This window comes from Squalius cephalus (genome assembly GCF_949319135.1).
Source record: "Squalius cephalus genome assembly, chromosome: 23".
Taxonomy (NCBI): domain Eukaryota; kingdom Metazoa; phylum Chordata; class Actinopteri; order Cypriniformes; family Leuciscidae; genus Squalius; species Squalius cephalus.
In genome coordinates, this window is record NC_137144.1 from 22,934,646 (window position 1) to 22,958,973 (window position 24,328).

General features: G+C 40.7%; 3 protein-coding genes across 3 annotated transcripts; 2 read left to right on the plus strand and 1 right to left on the minus strand.

The window, feature by feature from the left end:
• Window positions 1–65: 65 nt before the first annotated feature.
• Window positions 66–17,017, plus strand: ambra1b (autophagy/beclin-1 regulator 1b). The gene is made up of 19 exons (XM_079858667.1): window positions 66–383; window positions 1,229–1,445; window positions 2,799–2,857; window positions 2,947–3,130; window positions 3,360–3,532; window positions 3,857–3,923; window positions 4,033–5,495; window positions 5,768–5,854; window positions 6,968–7,150; window positions 7,286–7,366; window positions 7,590–7,690; window positions 7,829–7,939; window positions 8,104–8,292; window positions 8,447–8,601; window positions 8,788–8,927; window positions 12,027–12,125; window positions 12,227–12,426; window positions 13,103–13,237; window positions 13,754–17,017. The coding sequence occupies exons 2-19, from the start codon at window positions 1,314–1,316 to the stop codon at window positions 14,281–14,283; spliced, it is 4,089 nt and encodes a 1,362-aa protein (XP_079714793.1). The 5' UTR covers window positions 66–383; window positions 1,229–1,313; the 3' UTR covers window positions 14,284–17,017.
• A 1,239-nt stretch (window positions 17,018–18,256) lies between these two features.
• On the plus strand, window positions 18,257–19,722 carry chrm4b (cholinergic receptor, muscarinic 4b). The gene is made up of 2 exons (XM_079858668.1): window positions 18,257–18,293; window positions 18,505–19,722. The coding sequence occupies exon 2, from the start codon at window positions 18,528–18,530 to the stop codon at window positions 19,659–19,661; it is 1,134 nt and encodes a 377-aa protein (XP_079714794.1). The 5' UTR covers window positions 18,257–18,293; window positions 18,505–18,527; the 3' UTR covers window positions 19,662–19,722.
• Window positions 19,723–21,391: 1,669 nt separating this feature from the next.
• Window positions 21,392–22,188, minus strand: mdkb (midkine b). The gene is made up of 3 exons (XM_079859195.1): window positions 22,075–22,188; window positions 21,827–21,994; window positions 21,392–21,741 (listed from the first exon to the last, which is right to left on the minus strand). The coding sequence occupies exons 1-3, from the start codon at window positions 22,175–22,177 to the stop codon at window positions 21,545–21,547; spliced, it is 468 nt and encodes a 155-aa protein (XP_079715321.1). The 5' UTR covers window positions 22,178–22,188; the 3' UTR covers window positions 21,392–21,544.
• Window positions 22,189–24,328: the final 2,140 nt, after the last annotated feature.

A 24,328-nucleotide genomic window follows, 5' to 3' on the forward strand; every position in this document is an offset into this window, starting at 1 on the left:
TTAAAACCAATGACCATAAGTTACAATATCACAATCCGAATTCAACTGTCATGGAGGTGCAATCCACTCGGCAATTGATTAACTGACCTAAAGTAGCTCAATGCAGTCTTCTCTCGATTAGTATGCCTGCCTACGCCGAGCTACCCACAAACCAGTTAGCTAGCATCATTTCTTCTATAGCTACCCCAATACATCCTCTCAATGTCACGATAATCCGAACGGTTTGATTGAGATACTCCTAAATGACATGAATGCAATCTGCTCGCCGCTTCGGATCGGTCGGTTGTCATTCCAGGTTAGTTAATAACGATCCAGCTCGGCTAACAGGCTAAGAGGCTAACAGCGCCTTCGATGACATTTCACTGACAAACACAACAGAACAGGTATGTAAAATATCGATTCACGGTTTAATCTGTATTTCAAAACATCTAGAGTGTATTTGTGGTTATGTGTATATATGTGGTACTTTTATAACTAAAATATGTTTGAATAAATGAATGTTTATAGCGAATAAACGGTGGCTAACACTGTAGCTTCTGTTCAGTTTCCATATTTGGGCGGGCACGGCAGTGAGTTATTGTTAGTCACACGACAAGAAAACACATTTAATTATTTTATTGATGCTGTTTATGTGCATATTTAGTTGTCTCTGGTTTGCTGTTGATCAAATGTGAATGAAGATTTCACTGTCATGGTGTGGATTTAAATGGCTTGTTTGTTTACATGGTTCAGCACATCTGATAGGGCTTTAATTGTCCCCACAACATGCATATATAATATGATCATATAAAAGGTAAAGTTTTGGTGTAACATCATGGCTAAACGCCTATAAGGTTTTCCTCCAGCCAATATGTCATGTAAAAGATGGTTGAGTGATGCTTGATGGATTTGATTGTTGGGCCCATTGGAGCCATAACAGATCTGCTAAACAGCTGTAGTCAGGAGGTATTGTTTTTGCATATACTGTTAAAACTTTGAAATTAAGGGTTATGTTGCTTGATCAGTCAGTTCTGTTCAGAAATCTGTCTGGAGATAAGCTGTAATTTATGTTCAATGTCTCTGTGTGTTGAAATCTGGTTATAAATACAGGGAATAAACACAGAACTTGCTCTTGGTCACTTTTATTTCATCAGTAAATGATCTGTCAAAAGCTCTCCGGTGATTATTATAAATGTTACAGACCCATAGATTGCTGTGTGTTGATTTAAGCTTTGTGTCCGTCCACCAGTCTGCATGGCCGGCGTGCTGCTGAGTTAGTGTCCGGCCCGTGTGCGAGGAAGGCCGCCCGGGCCGTGGAGCACTAGAGAGGAGAAATGGCATTGCATAACAGGAACTCCGTGCTGATCCTGTCGGGTCGAGAGCGAGGAGCTCGCATGCTGGGCACCCAGCGGCTCCTGCAGCAGCTGGTGGAAGACCGAACGCGCTGGATGAAATGGCAGAGCCAGGTAGGATATCAACCTTAATGTCTCTAATGGTTCTTTCTGGACTACACTCAGCAGACTTTTCTATATAGACCAGTTCAAGATTTTAGATTCAGAATGACTCAATTTTTGCAGCAGGGAATATTGAGAAAAGCCCCCCTTCCAGTCCCCAATACAGGCTTTCCTCTGGTTATTAATCTGAAATGGTCAAATTTGCTTCTATCATGTTGTATTCAATGAGAGTAATGAATGGAATGAAATTGCAAACCAAGCATTTTAGATCCTTAGGTTCCAGTGTTATATTGTGTGTAGTTGCATGAATATACAAAACATTTGGAAAATTGAACATTTGGAAAATCAGGATTGATGGCATCCATATCTGTTAACAATTTTGTAATCATAGTAATATGCATGTTCCTGTTTTACTGTAGAATTAATGCCTATCTTTGTCATTTTATGTGTTTTTCTTGTATAATGAAAAAATAAAAATAACATCCACTGAGAGTTATATTACTCACAGAACATTGAAAAAAAATGTCAGAACAAGAGTTTGCTATGTCAAGGTTTTGATTTTGCCTGCATTTTTAGCAGATTTAGTGTTTTAAAGCTGCCGTCGGCAACATTTTTTTGATCATATTCAGTGAAATTGACACTATAATCCGACAGAACAACATAAATAAGGTGGTTTTAGAAAAAAACCCGAGCTTCTAACTCCACCTGGAGCGTGTTATTTGTTTTGCAAAAATCCACCGCTCCCGGATCATCGGGTCCAATCAGCGCAGGGGGGTGTGAGATCTGACTGTCAATCACAGGTCGTGCACACGCTACAGATCCCCCCTCCCTCGCGCACGTTACAATATCACATGCACACGACACGCCTGAAGTTCGCCTGAAGATTGTACGAAGCGTGATGGCGGAGAGAAAATCTACTAACAAGCTTCCAATTCCTCGGTTATTGCTATCTATGGATAGATTAGCCAGGGCAGCCTACCTCCGAGTCCATGGTGTTGATCGATGCTGAAGAGACGGACGCGTTCACAGAAAATCTGGTGCACACACACTGACGAGCACGACCTCGATGGGAGGGTGCTCGCTGGTAGTGGGGGAGGGGCATGAGAGTTGTAAACATTCAAAATTTTGGCTAAGTCGACCCAATCTGCCAGACTTGCCGACTGCAGCTTTAATTGTTAGATTAATTTAATATTATTATAAACAATATTGATACAATTACAAACTTAATATTACTTAATTGTTATTATTCGAATATAATAATATATTATAAATTATAATATTTTATAATTTTAATAGTCTTTGTTTGGCCCTGAAAGTTCACTGAGGCTAATGTGTGTAATTTAAATGTCTCAATTATTTCTACAGAAAGTAGAGTTGCCGGATAATCCACGATCAACCTTCCTGCTGGCCTTCAGTCCGGATAGGTAACAACATTCTCAACAAAAAACACTAGTGTTGTACACTAGTAATGGAAAAAACATCATTTTCTGATGTTATTTACATATGTTTATAGGAATCTTGTGGCCTCAACCCACGTCAACCACAACATCTACATCACAGATGTGAAAACAGGAAAGTGCCTGCACTCTTTAGTGGGCCATCGACGCACACCTTGGTGTGTGACCTTTCACCCCACCATCCCTGGCCTGGTTGCCTCTGGGTGCCTTGATGGAGAAGTCCGCATTTGGGACCTGCATGTGAGCATCAGTCTTTGTTTAATGGTTTAATTATTCCTAAGATGTGTGCACCTTCCCCTTTAGCAAACATTCTTATCTTGCGTGTTAATTTGTGTTTAATTTTCATACCGTTCAGTAGCAGCTCAAAGCAGTTATTCTGGTCTGATCCATTTGCAAGTCATCTACACGTATAACTGGCTTTGAAATTGCTGTTTAATTAAACGTTGTGGATGTTTTTCCCCATTCCCAGGGTGGTAGTGAGAGCTGGTTCACGGAGAGTAATGTTGCCATCGCTTCTCTAGCGTTCCACCCCACAGCTCAGCTCCTACTCATCGCCACTAACAACGAACTTCACTTCTGGGACTGGAGCCGACCAGAACCTTTTGCTGTGGTCAAGACCGCCAGCGAGACAGAACGTGTCCGGTGGGGAAGCAATCCTGTCTATAGTGGTTAACATGATTTAAAAAAAAAAAAAATGTTATATTCATATTTACTTTTTTAATACATGTTCCTGTCTTATTGTGCGTGATTCATCAAAGCATGTTAAAGGAATAAATGTTTATATTCATATTCATTAATGTGTAATAACAAGTCCTGACTTGCATTGATTTTCTTTACTATTCTATTTCACTTGAAATTGTCACGTTGCAACCGTAAAATGGTTGTGAATGCCAACTGATGTTGACTTTATGAATTAATGTTTTGTTCAAAATTGTTCATCCTCAATTATTTTATTTTTTTGCCCAGGTTGGTGAGATTTGATCCTCTAGGTCATAATCTCTTGACTGCTATTGTGAACCCATCCAACCAGCAGGTTAGAAACGACTCTTTTCCTGTCAAAATAGCTGTAATGTTCTATGTGCACGTCCCTTTTCAGAAAGTGATAAATGTAATTTCATAAGTGTTTTACTATGTTTGTGTAGAATGAAGATGACTCTGAAGTTCCCATGGACAGTATGGAGATGGCTTTGTTCCGCCAACGGTCTCTTTTACGCTCTCCACCTGTACGCCGCACGCCCATCCTGCACAATTTCCTGCACATCTTGTCCTCTCGCTCTTCTGGGGCGCAGGCCGGCGATCAGTCCCGTCCCGCCCCGGAGCCCCGTGAGCCTCCCATGCCTCGGTTCCAGTACCCGATGCGGACGGAACCGAGTGACCGCTCGGCCTCACAGGGCTGCACTCAGCATTTGGGTCTGGGCTGCCTGTGCAATCGCTGCGCCGCCACGCGAAATTTATTCACGCAGAATCCGACAGGCCTCCAGCCTTCAGATTCACCTCAACCGCAGACTCAGTCGGGCCCCTCCGCCTTCTCGCCCGCCCCCAGCCAGACCCGCACCTCCTCGGATCGACCTTCTGCTTTTAGCAGTGTGTTCAGCGGGAATGCGGGGAACTCTACACATCGTGGTCTCTTGCCTCTTAGGACTATTGATCCCTTGGGGTCACAGGTGCCCGGGCCTCTCGAGGCCCCCGGGCGTCTCCCTGGGGCTGATTGGTCTGGTAGTCTGCTGAGCACGGGACATGAACATGGGTTAGGTGCGATTGGGGTAGAAAGCAGTGTCGGAAGGGGTGTGCTGCCCCCTCCTAGGACGAGCTCCTCTTCAATGGATCTCCTCTCCCTGCGCAGGTTCCCCGATGGTTCCTCTTCATCACCCATATACACCTCTGCTACGGAAGGGCGGGGCCTAGTGCTGCCCGGCATGGATCCCAACCGGGGACGAGCCAACGATGGCACAAGTAGCGGCCATCACCCTTTCTACGACAACACCCAACGCAACAACCCCGCCTCCATACGCAACGTCCTGCAGTGCAACCTGAGCCGTTACTTCATGGAATATGAGCGCATGCAGGAGTTGGAGCGACCTGGTGGCAGCCGAGAGGTGGCAGGTGGACCAGGACCCATGCAGGAGCTGCTCAACACTAGCATGGACACAGATCGACCCGGGCCTTCGCATAACGGTTCTTCCCACACTGGAAATGGAGACACGGTCGCAGGCCCCTCGCAAAACCACCCCAATCGCTGCCGTTCGTGCCACAACCTCCTCACCTTCAACCATGACACCCAGAGATGGGAACGTTCTGGTCAGACCTCTTCTTCCTCTTCTTCTCAAGACGGACCGTCCTGGCCGCTTTCAGTGCCTCCGTTTGAGGACCCGGGTCAGGGTGCACGAGTGGAAGCCCGAGCCCCTGAGATGAGGCCTATGGAGTTGAGCGATTCCTCCTCTGGGCTACAGGAGCAGCAGCCCATGGGTCTGGTGTACAATCAGGAGACAGGGCAGTGGGAAAGCGTGTACCGGCAACCAACGGCCAGCGCTTCTTCTGAGGCAGGGCAAGACGCCTTAAACCCAGAGGTGCCTGTTGATAATCCGGACGAGGACTCACTCAGGAGGTGAGGAAGAAAAAGATGTACACATCCAAATTTGGTTATTAAGGTGCGGTCACGTTAGCGAAATTTTGCAGGCATTAAAGATCTTTCTGTTGGTCAACATGGGGAACTTGCATGGCCATTTTGTACCTGTTTCTTTTGCCCTTGCGCAAAATTCCAGTTTGTGCGTATTCATTTTGAAATGACTGGGTTTCGCCTGTAAAACAACGGTAAATGTGACCTCACCTTTACAGTGTCTTTTCTGTTACTTATATATTTCTCATCTTTTGCATTAGGAGGTTGTTGGAATCGTCACTGTTTCCATTTTCTCGTTATGACATGTCTGGCTCCAGAGATCATCCTATATACCCAGATCCTGCCAGGTACCCGTTTGGAAACAGTTACACTCCTGTATAGCCCGTAGGGCTGGGCGATATGGAGCAAAAAATATATCTCGATATACGATATATATCTCGATATCTTTACAGGAAAAAGAACCCCCCAAAAACTACTGCAAAAACAAATATGCCAAATACCACAAAGTCTTTTTTATTGAAGTGCAAAGAGGTAGGCAGTTCACATAGGAACAAGTGCTTCTGCAACATTTTTAAATAAATTTTTTTTTTTATTCTTTTTTTTTTATAATTAAAACTAACATCATCAAGTATGATATTTTTTTACTTTGAGCAATTCTGGAGCTATAATTGACTCTAGGAGCATATAAAACAAAACAGCTCCTTGGAAAAAATTGAATGTAATATTGTAGTAGTTATAAATAAAGGTTTATTTTAGTTCAGATTAACATTTGAGGCAATTGTATTCATAATGTCAAAATAAAACCGACGTAATGTTACTTGAAGGCATTATAGCCTACTATTCCTGCCAAACCTCCATGGTTGCAGTAAGTGTTACTACAGTAAATCCATGGTGAATGTTGCTGATCTGTGGACACTATAGTTCATTCATGGCAAAATGTTTCTCCTGGTTTCCACGTCAGCGCTGTTTGATCCGTTAATAACGGAGAAATGTGAATGTTTGTCACTAGATCTCGCAGCAATGTTATTACTTCTGTGGCGAATTCAAATGCTTTCTTTACTGGATCTCTTATTAGCGCCGTGTAGTAACAGTGTCGCATGATCACGATTGGCTCGCGCTGCTTTGGTCCAAACTGATAAACGGTCCTTCAACCACATAATAACGAGCAGTTTCGTTCCGCTTGCATTACGTTTGCCATTTGATGTTGGGCAATGTTGTGGTCGCGCCGGCGTCTCTTACATTATGAGCGCGCTTGCCACGAGCAACGCGCCTACATTTGAAATAACGACATTTTTATAAATATAAACAATATATCGATATATACGATATGTCAAAATCCATATCGTGTTTAAAAAATATCTCGATATATTTTAAATATCGAGATATCGCCCACCCCTAATAGCCCGTATGTACAAACTTCAGAGTTTGACCCCCTCTTTCCCTCTTCCACATCTCCTCAGGCTGTCTCCAGCTGCTTACTATGCTCAAAGGATGATCCAATATCTGTCTCGGAGAGAAAGCATACGCCAGCGTTCACTGCAGAATCGCCTACGGACGCTCTCAAACTCTCAAGCTGAAAGCCAGTCCAACAACCCATCCTCCACGCCACCGGAAGCCAGTGATGGAGACTATGAGGACATCGAGTGAGTCTAATAATACACATTGCATTTGCACTCACGATTAAACACATATATATTACAATTACTGTTATGTGAATCCATTTTACTGTTGTATTAAAAAGGAAAGTGTTTAATGTTTCTTTTCTCCTGCTGTCACAGGGAGCCTGGAGACAGAACAAGACACAGAATGCCCCGCAATGCTCGAATGTCGGCCCCCTCACTCGGGCGCTTTGTTCCAAGGTCAGTGTCATATGTGATGTTTGTCATTGCCTGTCATACACTGCCGTTCAAATGTTTGTGGTTGGAAAGTGTTTTGTTTTTACAAGATGTCTCTTATGTTCACCAATGCTGCATTTATTTGATCAAAAATACAGTGAAAAATGTAATGGGATTTTACCAAGTTGATACATTTATGTTAATATATTTAATTAATGTAAACATCTATATGTATTTTTGTTTGAAGGAGGTTCCTGTTACCGGAGTACTTGCCTTACGCTGGACTCTTCCATGAACGGGGTCAGTCAGGCCTGGCCACTCACTCCTCCATCAACAGAGTATTAGCAGGTACAGCTGGAAGTTTCTTATTCTGTTTCATTTGTGAATCATTTTTAGCCCATAAGGTCAGAAACTCTCTATACGAATAGTGATTTTTGTTCAAACTAAAGAGAATTAAATATATCTACCCGCAATGCTCTGTTGCAGGAGCATCTATAGGTGACGGCCAGTCAGCTGTGGCCAGTAACATTGCCAACACCACTTATAGGCTGCAGTGGTGGGATTTCACCAAGTTTGACCTTCCGGAGATCAGCAATGGTGCGTTCTTCCAAGTTCTACTGGTTTTGAGCTAATACGTCAGTTTTTGCTTGACATTATCTGAATAGGTAGCTTGAAAGTTTTACTTTTAACTTCTTCAGAAGCTACAATATGATTGTTTATCTTATTTCATCATATTTGTCTCTTTTTTTTTTTCATCGTAGCCTCTGTGAATGTGTTGGTTCCTCACTGTAAGATCTACAACGATGCCAGCTGTGATATTTCAGCCGACGGGCAGCTGCTGGCCGTGTTCATTCCCAGCAGCCAGCGGGGTTTTGCAGATGAGGGCATCCTGGCCGTCTACTCCCTTGCTCCCCATAATCTTGGAGAAATGCTGTACACCAAGAGATTCGGTCGGTGTTTAGGAACAGTTCACCAAACAATTCAAATTAACCAATAACTTTTGGTTTTGGCAGTAACACTGTGACAATTCTGGCTTAGTTTTAAAATAGTGACTTTTTTATAGCAGAAATTCCTCTGAGTTTTGTTTTTAAACTTGCATTTCAGGTCCAAATGCAATCTCAGTGAGTCTTTCACCCATGGGCTGCTACGTGATGGTAGGACTGGCCTCCAGACGGATCCTGCTCCATCCCACCACTGACCACATGGTGGCGCAAGTGTTCCGTCTGCAGCAACCACACGGAGGAGAGACCTCCATTAGAGTAAGAGCCTGAAAATGCCCCTTATTTTTCAATAAATGCAAAACTCTATTATTAGGTTTAAACTGGTATTTATGGTGAGGTGTTTTTTTTATTCATAGACCCAACAAAGCCGTAAAGATTGATTCAGTACTGTGACTAACACTGTTTTTCTGCTTTCCGTTTTTTTTTTCTCTTGGCATCCTGCAGATGATGTTTAATGTGGTGTACCCCATGGCTCCAGACCAACGGAGACACGTCAGTATTAACTCAGCCCGGTGGCTTCCGGAGCCAGGCATGGGATTGGCCTACGGAACCAATAAGGGCGATCTGGTCATCTGCAGGCCAGTGTAAGTAAACACCCAGCTAAAACAACCATCACCCAGTAGACCATCTGCTCCACATGCATATCTTTAGTCCTTAGCAAATTTGAATGTCCTTATCAAATCATAAAACAGTTATATACACTTTATTCATTTACCAAGTGTTTTTATCCATTATAGTATACCTATTCAAGAGACAAAATGGTATGCCTATGGCAACAATAACTCCAAAACCTATTGAGATGCTTTGCTGTTTACTGTCTACAAGTTTGAGTTAGCATATTGTTAAGCTAATAGTGTGAAATTCTAATAAGTATAAAAATACATCACACACAAATATTGGGTAATATAGTCAAATACCACGATTTGTATTGGTACTTTTTTAGTAATGAAATGTGAGCTTGTTTAAAAAATATATATTTGTGTGTAGTGTAAATATATATATATATATTGGAGGATATATTGCTGCTTTAGATTTTGGCCAAAAAACTACTATGAAGCCTCAACATTAGGGCTGTCAAGTGATTAAAAATTTAAATCTAATTAATTATATGATGTGCTGATGAATTCATCTAATTAATTGCACATCAATTTTAGCTGAGAAACCACCCCCAAAAGATAAGGTCATTATTGTGTTTAATGAGAAAAGCATCAAGTAGACATGTCAAAAAGTTTGATTCAACATATAATTTTTTACGCTAACTTTTAGGTTGATTTTGATTTTCACAAGCTGTATCTGAATTGGTATTTAGATATATTTACAGACCGGTTATTGCAGCTCAGAGGTGGCATGAATGCATTTACACCGCAATTACAATTGCATAAATAATGACATGAGATTAATGGGTTTTAAATGGGTCTTGTTATTTTATTCAAATGGAAATGTGATTTAAAAAATTGAAATTATACTCTAAATAATAAACTAAAACTGCCAGTAGGTGGCGGTAAACATCTTAATGAGTAAGTCATTGAATCATTGAGTCATTCATTCATTCATATTCGATTAGCTCAAACGGCTTATTCATACAGGAATTAAATGGCTCTCTTTATTAAATGAGCCATTGAATCATTGGTTCACCCCGATTCATTGAAAATGCAGAGAAGCACAACAGTTCTGCTGTGGCTTTATAGGTAATATTTTCAGTGGCAAAACTGAGCAAAAACACACAATATTTTGTCTACAATATAACAAAATATTAACTTCTTAGTTATTTAACTGTTGTAGAAAATTAATATCACATTTGCACTTATGTTATTCTGGACCGAAACAGCACTCGTGTGATATTCCAGTCGCTGCTCATATTGATATTGCTTAACTAGATCATATAAATATGAGAACTCATACAGGGGCATTTTTTTTATGAAATGTAAGATGACCTTTGTACGTCTGGGGCTGGGTGTGTGTGCGTTAAATGCGTAAATTATTTTAACACACGATTTTTTCCATAACTAACTAATTAATTAAATGAACATGTTAAATCAACAGCCCTACTTAAAATACTTCCTCTGTAGGCAAATGCAAGGTTTTGCAAAAGAGCAAATGATAGTGATGGTTTGTGAATTGCTTTTTGGCTTCTAGCCCACGTCTTTAACCAGTACGCCACACCATCCATCAACGAAAAACAAAACAAGTGCCACTGTGAAGAACAGGAGCCATGGAAATTGCAAATAAAACGAAACACAGTTTAACAGCGCTATAAAAGCTGCATTTTTACAACCAGTAATTTCCATAAACGTGTTCCAGAGCCCATGTCAATATTGATTAAAAATGCCAAATACCCAGAGAGTTGATTCATTATAAATCATCTTCATCTTTAACAATTACATAGTCAAGTTCCTGATCCCAGATCAGTGTCAGTTTTCAGATGTGGACTATATGAGGACTTTTAATAAATCAGTGTTACCTGAAGCCGCCTTTCATTAGATTACCTTCTTCATTAGTGGCAGGAAACTCGGGTGTTCAAATGGAAAAAAGCGATTATTGTTTTTTAACAAGGTTACAGGCCACATTACCCCTGTGCCCCATGACTTTTGCAGCTCATCGCTTTCAAGGAATTCTCCCCCAAACTGATGGGTTTATAATCAGATCACAGCCCACGCGGACAGATGGAGTATGTCACAATAATTCCATTGCTTCTTTGCCATTCGGTTGTTCAATTTTGTAATTTGGTCAAATATTATGTATATTACTGGTTTTAAAAGCTTAATGCGAGATCTGCAGGAATACTTGTTTCTGATTGGCCGTTCTACAATCAACAACCAATACCCTACGTAGTATCATGTGTCTTGTATCACTCTGCAGTTTCCTGCTCTTCACATGATAAAATATGATATTTAATGTCCATTTATTTATTTAAATATTTGGTGGTTAGTTGTGTAATAAGTGGTATAATGTACAATCAGCCAGTCATCATCACAAAATGAATCTCTTAGGGGTAGTCTCGTGTAACCAGACCTTCAGACTGATTGCAGAAGGTCTGGAATCCATAGCTGCTTTCATTGGTCAAGGACCACCCAGAGGCCATCTGACTAACATGTAAAGCAACCAATCACAGTTTGTTTTGCTCACCGTCATGTTTAGGGCCGTTAGTCTTATGTAGCCAGACCTTCAGAATGATGGCAGAAGGTCTGGACTCCATCAGGACTTTTGTCCAAGGACCGCCCAAGAGGACGTGTAAAGCAACCAATCACAGTTCGTTTTGTGCTCTCATTGTCACAGTTGTAAACACGTTGGCTTTCTTCTTCCATGAGGGGGTTTGGCGTCACGACGGCTTTGTTTACAGGCGGACTGTTCAAGAACGTGACACGCACGTCTCCCAGAAATCCTGTAGAATTCAAACAATCAGATTATGACTTTGTAAACTCCCTAAGCGTTTCCCATTTTGAGTGCCTTATGCATCAGATGGTCTGTAGGCGTGACGTCTGAGGCTGAGACAATAGGGGCGTGAAAATGTCAAGTCGATGTCCGTACAATAACAGACCGGCATGTAAAACTTTGTTCAGCCAACAGTCTATGGGTGTGATGTCTAAGGCGAGGTGATAGATAACCTGAAGTGAAGCATACATTACTGTTACTTAGATGTGTAAACGAGATAATGAAGTCAAAAATATCTGTTTTGTTTTCAGTGATTTCCGCAGTGATGCAGACAGTCCGTCGGATCTGACCTCGGATTCTTTGTTTACTGTCAACAGCAGCAGCCGAACCCGTGGAGTGGAGCGCCCAGGGTCAGAAACTATCTGAATTCATAAGTCATAGCTTGTTGTTATATCATAGTCCAGTGTTATTCATGATCCTAAAAAGGCTAATTTGTGTATATTTCTTACAGGACGAGCAGGTCCGGCTGGCGATTTGACCGCGACATGGGCCTTATGAACGCTATTGGCCTGCAGCCGCGTCAGGCCACGCCTTCTGTGACCTCACAGGGGACGCAGACACCAGTGGTGCGACTGCAGAATGCCGAGACCCAGACGGAGAGAGAACATCCTCCAGCCAGTACCTTTCAGAACGCATACACATCCAGACACAGTAAGACATTTGCATAAACGTAATTTGCACTAAATCCACTATTTTCTTAAAACAGAAACGAATATACAGTACAAATTATGGGATAGTGATATAAAATGTTATTTATGTACATACATAAAAACTAAACCGCAATATATAGCTACATATTCAGTGGGATCTAAAAGACCACTAGTGGAAGAAAAAAAAATTGTTACAGATTTTTAAAACAATCACCGAGACTTTTCTTTATTTTTTTAGTATTTGTTTTGTCATAACTTTTCTTTTTTACTTTTTTTTTTTTTAAATCCTAAAACTTTTATTTGTAATACTTTTATTCAAAGTATTAAATGTGATCTTAAATTCTAGATCTTCCATATATTTTTATTTTAAGTACATGAATCAGTTTCATTAAAGTGGCTTTAACTTATTAACATTTTATTAAACTTAATAGTCACATAATCAATGTATTTATATTATTTCTTAATTTAATATTTCCAGCTAATCATTTTGAACATTCATTATATATATATATATGGCCCAGCCGTAATGCCACTAATGACAGACCTGCACTGAAGTGTCTTGCTCAAGGCCATAGCGATTGTAACGGATATCTATAACGCTCCAGTTCATTTTTGTAACCAAGTTAAGTAATATTGATTATGTCCACTCAGAGCTGCCAAATGTGTTACTCTTGCAGCGGTTCAGGTGGCCAGCACCAGCACTGAGAGACACACACACCCAGAGACGACACACACACTGTTACACACACCGATTCAGGCATCGGTCTCAGAGGGGTCGCTGAACCGGACAAACTTGCCCCCCACATATCACGGTAACTGCTTCGTCTCACTCTTTCTCATCCTGTCTCTTCCTCTGTCGTCTGACACAGGTAATGGAGTGAAATTGATTGAACTGACCTCTCTGAGATCTGTGTTGTGTCCTACTGAGGGCTTTACACTGTTATTACTGTTTCAAGTGCTTTATTACCTGCTGTTAGCTGGTCTAATTTAATTTGCACCCTCGTTTTCTCGGTTTAATGGGCCCCAGTGTGCACACATGTAGAGATAATAGATAACTCGCTAAGACCTAATTGTTGCTGGGCTGTTTTTTTTGTTTTTTTTACTTTGGTCAACCAAGACCAAGATACGTGTGTGTGCTTTTGAGATTAAACATAATTAACATAAATAAATTACTCATCTTAATTCTGTTTGCTCCAGCTTTCTTCGCCGATCTTACGTATTATGTCTGCCCACTAATTTTCCATGTTCTGAAATGAATCCAGTCTTGTTTTGTTTGCTTTGTCGTTATCTGATAAGAGCGTCTCACTGTTCTGTCTGGTTTATCTTAGCGGACTCAGCAGCCGAGCCGGGTTCGGGAGAAGACGCGCTGTCTCGGATCCGCCGCCTAATGGCTGAAGGGGGAATGACGGCCGTGGTCCAGCGGGAACGCAGCACTACTATGGCCTCGATGGGTGGCTTCGGAAACAACATCGTGGTCAGCCATCGGATTCACCGTGGCTCGCAGACCTCGGTCAGGACGACTCAGGTGGGAAACCCAACCCCGGAAACGCCTGCTGGACTCGCTATCCCATCTCTTTTTCGCACCGAACCTTTGGTAGACTCTCTAGAACTTCCTGGGCCATCAGGGTCCAGCGGCTCCCCGCTTCCGCCACAGTTTACAACTCGCTCTGAGGTCGCGAGGGTGTCTCCTATGGTTGAGCCAGACTTGTTTGCCGATCATCAAGCCGATGTCGTGCAACACCACCCATCCCCGAGCGGTTTGAATATGTCTAACCGTAGCAACAACAATAACAATGACCATAACAGCTACAGTGAAAGCCGGAGCCGAGATTATCCTGACGACCTATATGGCAGATAGTCTCGCGTCTGAGACGAGACGAACATCTCAAAACTGGTCTGCATTTCGTGGTGGAGCCTGTGTTACAATGACAGGACATAATGTTTGGGGCGGAGCAACTGAACTTCCCGCCTCAGTTCTGACTCCTCTCACTCTGGCCTTATTTGGGAATGAATGAGTGCCAAGTTTTTCATGCCGTCTCCTTAACTGGGAGGCGTCAACCTCACCCTTTCTGTCAAAACAGTAGATTCTCGCTTTGGGGAAGCATCATTATTGCACTTGCGTGTTGCACTTAAGTTTTAATTTTTCTTCCTTTCAAGGTTGAGTCTGACATTACATCATTCCATGCGAGAAAGGGTATCATACTTGAATCCTTCCCGTACTACAGTACGGAATTACACGGTTGTAGTTAACCACCCTTTCAAGCTCCAAGAAAAATCATCAGCCAATCAAAGTGCCAGTTGTGTCTGGGGGCGTGTCCTTACCGATTCCTTTGGATCCATTGGGGTCTGTTGTCTTCAGGACATTTCAGTTTGAGGAACTGTAAAGCAGTAAAGACTCTTCACAGCTTAACACTAACTCTCTCAACATCCTCTAACGGTTTTTGTGTTCAAATTCAGAGATTATGCTTGACGTGATTGGTTTTTTTTGTGTGTGTGTTCGATAATGTGATTTCCAGTCATCCGGTTGATCAGTGTCTAGAACAACATCTACTTTGAAGTTCTCAGACTGGAAAGACTTATGCGCGTGAACGTGTCCCACTAAACTTCCAGATGTCGAATTTTATGATGGTTTTTATTTGAATTTATTTATCTGTCGTTTGAAAAATACACTTTTGAAAGCATGTTGTCTGTAATTGTCCAATGGATGGAAAAATCAGTTCAAGAACCCACACGCTGGTTCAGATCTCTCATATCTGCATGTGTGTCCAGTTCCAGAGCTTATAAACGAGGAGGCGGGGCTAAAGCGAATTAGCATGTAGGCTGTCGAGCGCACATGCGCATTAAGTGAAATTTTGGTACGCTGAGCAGTTTTTATCAGGCTTTTATACATGTGACCGCTAACTTACGTGTAAGAGTCAGTTCGCATTCGCGATTCTTGCGATTTAAATCCTTGATGCGTTTGTACGAATCCTACTGATGTGATATCTCAGAAATACCTTAAAACTCAGAACCGAAATGTAAGATGTTACAATTCTCGCACTAAATTTTTAACAATTTGCGCAATTCAGCTGCTGATTGTCAATTCTCCAGTAATTCACCTCAAATCAGTCGATTGCCCGAGGGTTTCATTCCACTCTACTAAACGCAACTAGGCTCTTATGATGCGTAAGAGACAAATGGCAAGTGATTGCACTTAAGCACCATTTTCTCCTTCCGAACTGCACCGAGAATAATGTTACAGACAATAAACCAGATGTATCTCTATTTTAGATCTGGATTATGTACAATAAACACTTGAATAACCCATGAAAGAGCATTTTTTGGACATTGGACACTTAGGACAGTGACGGCCCTAAATGCGCGCACACTGCTGAGAGTCACTGAGGGACGGACACTGTTTGTATGCGTGTACGTGTGGATGTGTATGTCTGTGAGTGTCCGCCACTGAACCTACAGAGTTTTATTATAAATAAATGTAGCATTGTAAATGTAGAGATGATAAATCAAGAAGAAAAAACTTAAATCCATATTTCGGGTTGTTTTTTTTTTTTTTTGTAAATGAAATACTTGCCTTGTGAGTTCTGTTGCGCTTGTTTAGATTCTCATGTACGATTGGTCCACTCTAGCGATGAGTTGTCAATGCATTTGCATATGCACAGGCCTTTCGTTAACAAGCATTTATAAAATTATTATTTGTGTAAAAGATTTTGTTATTTTAGCTGCTTGGCTTGAATTAGCTTTTTTGTATAAAAAGAAAACTGTCCCCATTAGGAATGGTTTGTTTTTTGAAAGTTTGTGGATGTAAGATTCAGTTGGATTGTGATCTCATAGCAAGTAATGGCAGCTGAGGAACCTCTCAGAAACCACATACCCTTTGGTGTTTTTCAATGAGTTCAGTGCCTTGGGGAGTCGTCTCCTTACTGAACCGCAAAAGCCGACAATACCGGAATAGCTCCTTCATAAGCCTTTTGAATGTTCAGTGTTTTAGTAATTGGTAGAAAAATTGGTAAAAGTCTGGTTGTGTTGGCTGTCATTTTGATTATTTATTTTTCTCTTTGTGTGAATGACAAATGCAATCCTGATTTAAAAAAAATGCATCTATGATAAGAAAGAAGGACCTTTTTACTTTAAACTCCATTTGAGAACATGCTAAATATCTTGTACCATCCATTTAAGGACACATCTCATTTCTGACCATATGCACACCTTATTTTTATGAAGTTGCTTTATGCAGGGTTTGTTTTAGACTTTTAGGACAATTCATGTGTTCGGACGAGAATAGCTGACGGCGACCGAAAGTGTGACATTTTAAAAACTGTAACTGTGTTCTTGTTGGATGTGTGGTTATGTATATGCTTTCACTGCTGGATCGGTACCTTAGCTTAAGTCATGATAGTGGAAAAGACCAGAATTCGACTTCCTCTTCTGCTCAGACAAGAGGGATGTGTTGTTATGACTTACCATAAATGTGTAGTTGGTTCTTTATTTAGTGAAAATGAGGATTAGGTGTTGTAAAAGAATTTCGTGGGACACCAAAGATCCTGTGGTAATGACGATTATGAGAGTTTTAATAAAATGGGAATATGGAAATTAATTTGGTTGTTTTTGACATTTATTTAATATAAATTATTATTATTTATTAATTACAATACAGTGAAACTCATGAAACCTTTTGAGAACCTATCCAGGCCATATTTCTTTCTAAAATATCAAAAAGTTTGATTTGTGCCATCTTCTTTTACTGTAATGTAATGTAATAAAATAAACTACTACAGCAATTATAATCACCAAAAATAATGGAAATTACAATAAACTTTTTTACAGTACCAATTACAGTAAGCACATTTTCCCCAAATTCTCTTTACTGTAATTGGTCTGTAAAAATTTTTTTCTTATTTTTATAATACTGTATTTTACATTTATTGTTGTTTTTAATTTTAGGTCTATTTGTATCTTGACAGTTTTCACGACAAGTAAGCACCAGAATAGTCACAATACAGGAAATCTTAATGGCTTTTAATCACCCTGACCCTATGGTAATGAGAATTTATAAGTCTAAAATCAGTCTAAAATCAGTCTAAAATCAGTCTAAAATCAGTCTAAAATCAGTCTAAAATATGCTTAATTGTCTTTATGCAAACTAAAGTTTCTTATATTTTTCCTGCTTACAATGTTTACATGAAACTTAAGGCCCGTTCACACCAAGAACGATAACTATAACAATAACTATATTAGCGTCCACACTAGCGATAGCGAACAATATCATTATAGTTGTGGTGTGGGCTCTGCTATTCATTTATGTTTAAAACTATTATTAGAATCATTCATTATAGTTATCGTCCTTGGTGTGAACGGGCCTCTGCCCAAATCCCAGCATCCTCCTGCCCACCCCCATCATTACAACTTTACATTTGGAAACATCTGTAATTTGTTGTAGTACGTGTGATACATGAAAATGAGAAAAGGTAATAAAACATTATAATTAAAAATTATGTGAAACAGCTGTGGGGCTGCATTACTGGTCGGGTAATTAGATTCCATCTGTTATGTAACGGCTGCCTTCCTCTTTAAGGGACAGGAACTGCATTAAGTTTGCATGCTTTAAAGAGGCAGCACAAAACTAGGAGGAATTCGGCTGTAATACTATCGTTCCACTTTGATCATCATCTTCTCGTAAATTCAGTGTAATATTGATACAGCGAGGTTGGATAACTTCTTCCTGGTTATGTGTTCGGAAGGTGAGGATGGGTGTTACTGTTTGAGGAATTAAAAGTCCTCCCAGTTGTTCTCTCATTCAGACTGAGCAGGAGATCATGGAGGCTGGATCTGATGTTTTGTCAAGCAACTTGGAATGGTTCATTTTCAATGGTAAGTTTGCTGATGGGACCATGTTAGAGTCATGAATTTGTTTTTATTCTTGTTTTATATCTTTTAATTTCTATGTATTAGATTTTTTTGTACATTAACATTTGAAGATTAGTGTATATACTAGTGTTCAGTTTCAAGTTGTTTTGCTCATGTCAAGTTAAATGCCTCTGTGCCACTTGGTTTATGATTATTGGTCGTTTTCTTGTCGCAGGCTCGTCCAAGAGTTCCCCTAGCATGCTCAACAACAGCACGCACAGTCCCTTGCCCGAAGAATCGTACTTGTTGTTGGGAAGACCACGTCGTGCTTTTGGGACTGTAGGGGTGGTCATCATCATACTTATCACTAGCTGCATCAACCTTCTAACAGTCCTAGGCAACGTCCTGGTTCTGCTTTCAATCAAAGTCAACCGCAATCTCCGAACCATCAACAACTACTTCCTTTTTAGTCTTGCTTGTTCAGACCTTATCGTCGGTGCGTTCTCCATGAATCTCTACGTTGTTTACGCCGTAAAGGGATACTGGCCTTTGGGACCGCAGATGTGCGACTTGTGGTTGGTTGTGGATTACGTAGTCAGTAACGCCTCTGTGATGAACCTCCTCCTGATCTGCTTTGACCGGTACTTCTGCGTTACCCGACCTCTGAGTTACCCAACCAAACGTACCGCGAGGTGGGCAGGGGTGATGATCGCTGCGGCTTGGTTGCAGTCTCTGCTTCTCTGGGCTCCAGCTATCCTGCTTTGGCAGGCTGGGAGGGACAGACGCGAGGTCCCGGAGGGACAATGTTACATCCTGCTACTCGCTAACCCTGCTGTAACCCTGGCAACCACCATCCCAGCATTCTACATTCCTGTTGTAATAATGATGGTACTGTACACACGGATATCCCTAGCCAGTCAGAGACGGGTTTGTAAGTTGAAGTCTGAATCCGCAAACTTGCTTAAACCATCCAAGACAAGTGAAGGAACATCTACCACAAACCCTGACCTAGTGAATGACATTAAACCAGATGAAACATGTTCATTTAAACCAGATTCAGACCTCGTGAGAACCAAACAACTCTGCAGCATGCCTTCCATAGAGTTCAGCAAAACGGACTACTCCTTGGATTCAAACCATGATGCCTCTCCAGAAGACCGAGGGCTGGATGGAGAAACCTTGAGACCGAAAAGCTTGATCGAGTGTACGGAAACTAGCAGGACAACGCAACCTCTCTGTTTTCCAAACCATATTACCATTCAGGTTCAACGGCAAACATCCAAGGCCATCTCCAAGAATGCCAGACGGAAGGCTCTGAGAGAGAGGAAGGTGAGTGACCAAGACGGTTCTTGCCGTTCTTCTAGCCTTCATCGTCACCTGGACACCCTATAGCGTTATGGTTCTGATTGGTACCTTCTGCCGCTGGTGTGTCCCTGAAATTCTTTGGATGGTGGGTTACTTTCTGTGTTACGTCAACAGCACGGTTAATCCGGTATGCTACGCGCTCTGTAACGCCACCTTCAAAAGAACCTTTAAGCGACTGTTGATGTGCAAGTTCAAAAATCTGACATTAAAATGAGCTGGACTTAATCAAATCTTCAGTGTCTCATCAATGATTCCTGACCAACCAATGAAGAACCTGATTCGCTAAAACGTTGTGACGTTGAAGCAGTTTCACCAGAGCCAAAAGTGAAGAAAAATGGGTTGGTTGAGGTTATGGGTGTTTATCATGCTGATATCGCAAACATTACTTGTACAACTTTATGAAGTATCGTAAAGTCATTTTTAAGTTGTTTGCAGATGCATTCTTATTTTTATGAGCACAAGGTTGGTTTACTAGAGCCAAAAGTGTAAATAAATTGAAGTATTCATTGTTTTGCATGTTGCTGATATTGCAAGCATTTGTATCGTAAAGTTGTTTTAAGTTGTTCGCAAGTGCATTCTTATGTAAATAGTTGTATGTAAATATGTAAATCAGTGCAACAAATTAGAGAAGACCCTGATTCTTGTTTTGATAGTGGTTTACTAAAGCGAAAAGTGAAAATAAACATGTTGGTTCAGTTATTTGATATTTATGTCGCTGAAATTGCAGTATGGAAGCTTTCCGTCACAGAATAAAGCAATTTAAAAGATAATTGTGACTTTTTATCTCACAATTCTGACTTTTTTTTTCACACAATTGCGAGTTATCTTCAGTTATAGTCAGAATTGCAAGTTTATAGTCAGAATCGCAATTTTGACTTTGTAACTCACAATTCTGACGACTTTTCACTTAATTTTGAAATATAAACTCGCAATTCCAAGTTATAAAGTCCAATTCTGGGGGAAAAAAAAGATTTCTCAGAATTGCGAGTTTATCTCACAATTCTGACATTATAACTCGTAATTTTGAGTTTATATCACGCAGTTCTGAGAAAAAAAGTCAGAATTGCGAGAAAATTTCAGAATCACAGTTACCTTTTTTATTTTTTATTCTGTGTTGGAAACAAGCTTCCATAGTTCTGTATGATATATCGCAAATACATTTTTAAGTTTGTAAGACTGTTACTGTTTGCACAATAAATGAGTAAAAACACTTTGGTTCTCTCATTCATGAAACAAATACCAAACACATTTGTGTAAATCATGTCATCAATCGTAACATCATTAAAATTGCATGTCAAATGTAGGACTGTATATTTGACATTATAAATGAATTCCTAAGTTTGTCAGTCTTGAACAAATAAATGTGAAAAAGTTCTTTTTAAAAAGGCACCAGAAAATATTATTGAAAATACACTTTCATTTATTCACAACCTGTAGAAGTAATCAGTTAGTGTTGTAAATTTGATTGTACATCCATCAAATCTAAAACCATAAACATTTATGAACATAGATACTTTATATAGGCCGTTACTTCCAGGAACTGTTCGTTTAAGCATTATAACGTACAGAAATCGCCTTCAATTCGATTTGTTGTAATTTACAAATACTTTCTTTTAGGGGTGTAATTAGGGTTTTTCTCTTTAGTAAAGACAATTTGTTAGAGGACAGATTTGCTGCGGCCTATTTTTTACATGCAAAGTCAATTACAATTAAAAATTTGCTACAGTGATCAAATTACAACAGCATAGACACATACATTTACTAATTACAAAACGAAGAAAGTGGAAATAAAAACAATAGGTAGGGCTACAGTTTTTTTCCTCTCAGCATTCACCTTTTGGAGGATTTGGGAGTGTCACATAGGAATGTACCACTGAGTGGGCAATGGGGCAGTTGGGGTGGTCTTCAAGTTAGTTTTCCTTCCCTTTTCCTTTCTTCTTCTCGCCTCCCTTGGGTTTAGGGGTCTTTGGGGTGCAAGGTTTGGACACTTTGATGGTGGTCTGGCATTCAGCGTTGAACAGTGCCTTCTTCAATTGCCCCGACCTGCTTCTGGTTCCCGTGGTGGTGTCACATTCGGCCCAACGACCAAACTTGTACTTGCAGTCCGCTTAAAACAAAGAGCAAATTAGACCGATTGGTCTGTCGAAATGTATTTATGTTTGATTCACATCCAGACATGTAAAACTTCTTACCGCCAAAGTCCTTCTTCCAGTTGCATGGGACTTTGCACTTGGTTTTCTTAGTCTGTTCGTTGCAGGTCGCCTCCCGAATGCCAGCGCCGCAGTCGCCGCTGTTGGGCACACATTTCCCATACTGCCATTCGCTGCACTCAGCATCTGCTTTGGCCTCTTTGGCCTTTTCTGTCATAAAATAGAAAATAGTTAATAATGCTATCACACAAAAAGAATGTGCATTGCATCATTTTGTAAAAGATTAAAACCTTTTTTCTTCATACTGGCTTCCACGGTGATCATCAACACCACCAGCAGCACAAGCGCTATAGAGAATAAACTCCGCATTCTGTGAAAAAATACAGCAGACATTAAGTTCAGTTGAAACCTTGAAACTTTTTTTATAGATTGTTTTAGAATTATTAATATACTAGTACTATTTTTTCCCTTTGCGTTTATGAAAAGTTTCACATACAATGTTGTCATAACAGTCCACATACACATGGATCTGCGAAACACTGTATAATGCAGCCAGGCCAGTAGTTGGCGATGTAACTTTCGCTAGGTTCGAAATCGCATACTGACTAGTTACTACTTTTGAATTTGAATTTACTTCGCAACTGTTTAGAAAGTACGTTCTATTTAGTATGAATGTGGGAAGTACGAATTTGGACGTACTACATCCGCCATGTTGTTTCTGTCACGTGACCTACCAGCGTCAGTTACGTCGCTTCACTCTCATTCATAAATCCTCTCCCATGGCATCATGGGATAGTAAAGTGTTCATCAAAAGCACACTTCAGAATCTCACCGGAAGTAGTAGGTCATCCAGAAACTTTTCGCCTACTGTTTTTCCAATAATATGTATTCCATCATACTACTCTTTTGCAGTATGTTTTTTTGCATACTATATAGTTGTGAAGTATTTGATTTTGGACACAGTGTTTGTGAAGAAACACTACTCGTCTATAGACTGAACACATGATAATACGCATGACGTCACCGTTTTCACAAATTCGAGTTTTTGTAGTTTACGCAGACAAAAATTTGCACTTTGAAACCCGTTTCTCAAGCAAGTTTTTTTTTTCATCTAATATTTACATGGTATTTTAGCTTGATTTCAATTAACAAAATAAATTTTTTAAACAGTTTAGTTTTATTTAACAATGACAACCCTAAAGAACGTGTCAATACTATTGATAGTCTTGCCACGTCTGTTTACAAGGTGGTAATATTTTGCCCTTTCTGGTGTTTTTAGGCAGGTTTAATTAGTTTGTGTGGTTTTCACCCTGCAAAACTAAGAATGGTATTATTTCCAAGCTCCTCTAGAAAAACCAAAACACACTAAATCAGATACACATCAGATATGAATGTTTTCGTTTGTACTGAATTAAAGACACTGTGTACACAATGTCCTACGCCATCCTAGCAGCTCGCTGTGTGCGACTCCATAAAAGAGCCTCAGCCTCTCTATATTTTCCTCTTTTCTTGAAGGAAAAAAGCACGCAGCACTTCTCCTTTTCATTCTTTTCCTGCCTCCATTAAAACAGGCTCCTTTCAAGGCGCAGCCCCGCGGCACGGCTCCATTCTTCAGTCAGTCATACATGTGAAGGGCTCCTCGGGGTCGGACTTTTGTGTGAGGAGAAACAGCGGTCAGCAGGGGGTCGGGGTCCCCCCCTCCCTCCTCATCCTCCTCAGGGGAGAGAGAGAGGCCAAGCACTCAAAGACCTTCAGCTGGGCCTTAGAGGAGCCTGATTCACTGGCTCCGAACAAAGCAGGATCTCGCCCGTTTTGCTTCCCTCTCTGAAAGAGGCCGAACACAGATCCCATGCTGTGTCTTGAGGAGGGGGGGTGGGCCTCCCCTCACTCCTTTGAATATAAGCCTATTTGCATTGGAGGACAAACCCCGCTCTGTTGATGAAAGAAGGGACGTAGGATGCTGCCTTTGATAAATGCATAACCGGACATTTTGAGAACTTCCTCAAGGAGCACAAAGTTCAACCGCATCTGGAGCTTTTCGTCCCGTCAGAATGAAATTGCGGGGCCTGGTGTGCCCGTTTGGTTCTGGTTTGGAGAAGTGGGTCAGCAGTTTGCTGGCAGCTGGTCCTCTGCTCTTTGGCTCTTCACAGTGCATCATTTTCCCAGACAGCATTAAAGAGCCTTTTTTTTTTTTTTTGCACACGAAAACAAAAACTCCACGACTCTATTTCAGCTTGAAAGCAACTATTTAAAGAGACATCCGCCATTAAATCAATTAAAATACACTGCGATGGCGACGCTGTTCAGTTAAACCTAATATCGACTCTTTTATTCTAAACTCAAGAAATATTCTCATATTAAACACAAATCAGATATTTTATGATCTAAAAAAGGTCTTCAAATGAAACGCTAATTGGCGCGTATGTTATTATGCTACGGTCCATACGCCCCCTTTTATCATGTCACATCATAAATATACGCCAGAAGCATTAATAAAAATATCAATGCGGAATATTATCGCACTAAAACGCAGATACAAATAAA

Coding starts and splice junctions, on each gene's coding strand:
- ambra1b (XM_079858667.1), top strand. CDS start 1,314: ATGGCATTGCATAACAGGAACTCCGTGCTGATCCTGTCGGGTCGAGAG. Junction 7,940..8,103: donor CCTTCCGGAGATCAGCAATG/GTGCGTTCTTCC, acceptor TTTTCATCGTAG/CCTCTGTGAATGTGTTGGTT. Junction 13,238..13,753: donor CTTGCCCCCCACATATCACG/GTAACTGCTTCG, acceptor GGTTTATCTTAG/CGGACTCAGCAGCCGAGCCG.
- chrm4b (XM_079858668.1), top strand. CDS start 18,528: ATGCTCAACAACAGCACGCACAGTCCCTTGCCCGAAGAATCGTACTTG.
- mdkb (XM_079859195.1), bottom strand. CDS start 22,177: ATGTCTGCTGTATTTTTTCACAGAATGCGGAGTTTATTCTCTATAGCG. Junction 21,995..22,074: donor AGCCAGTATGAAGAAAAAAG/GTTTTAATCTTT, acceptor ATTTTATGACAG/AAAAGGCCAAAGAGGCCAAA. Junction 21,742..21,826: donor CTGGAAGAAGGACTTTGGCG/GTAAGAAGTTTT, acceptor CTTTGTTTTAAG/CGGACTGCAAGTACAAGTTT.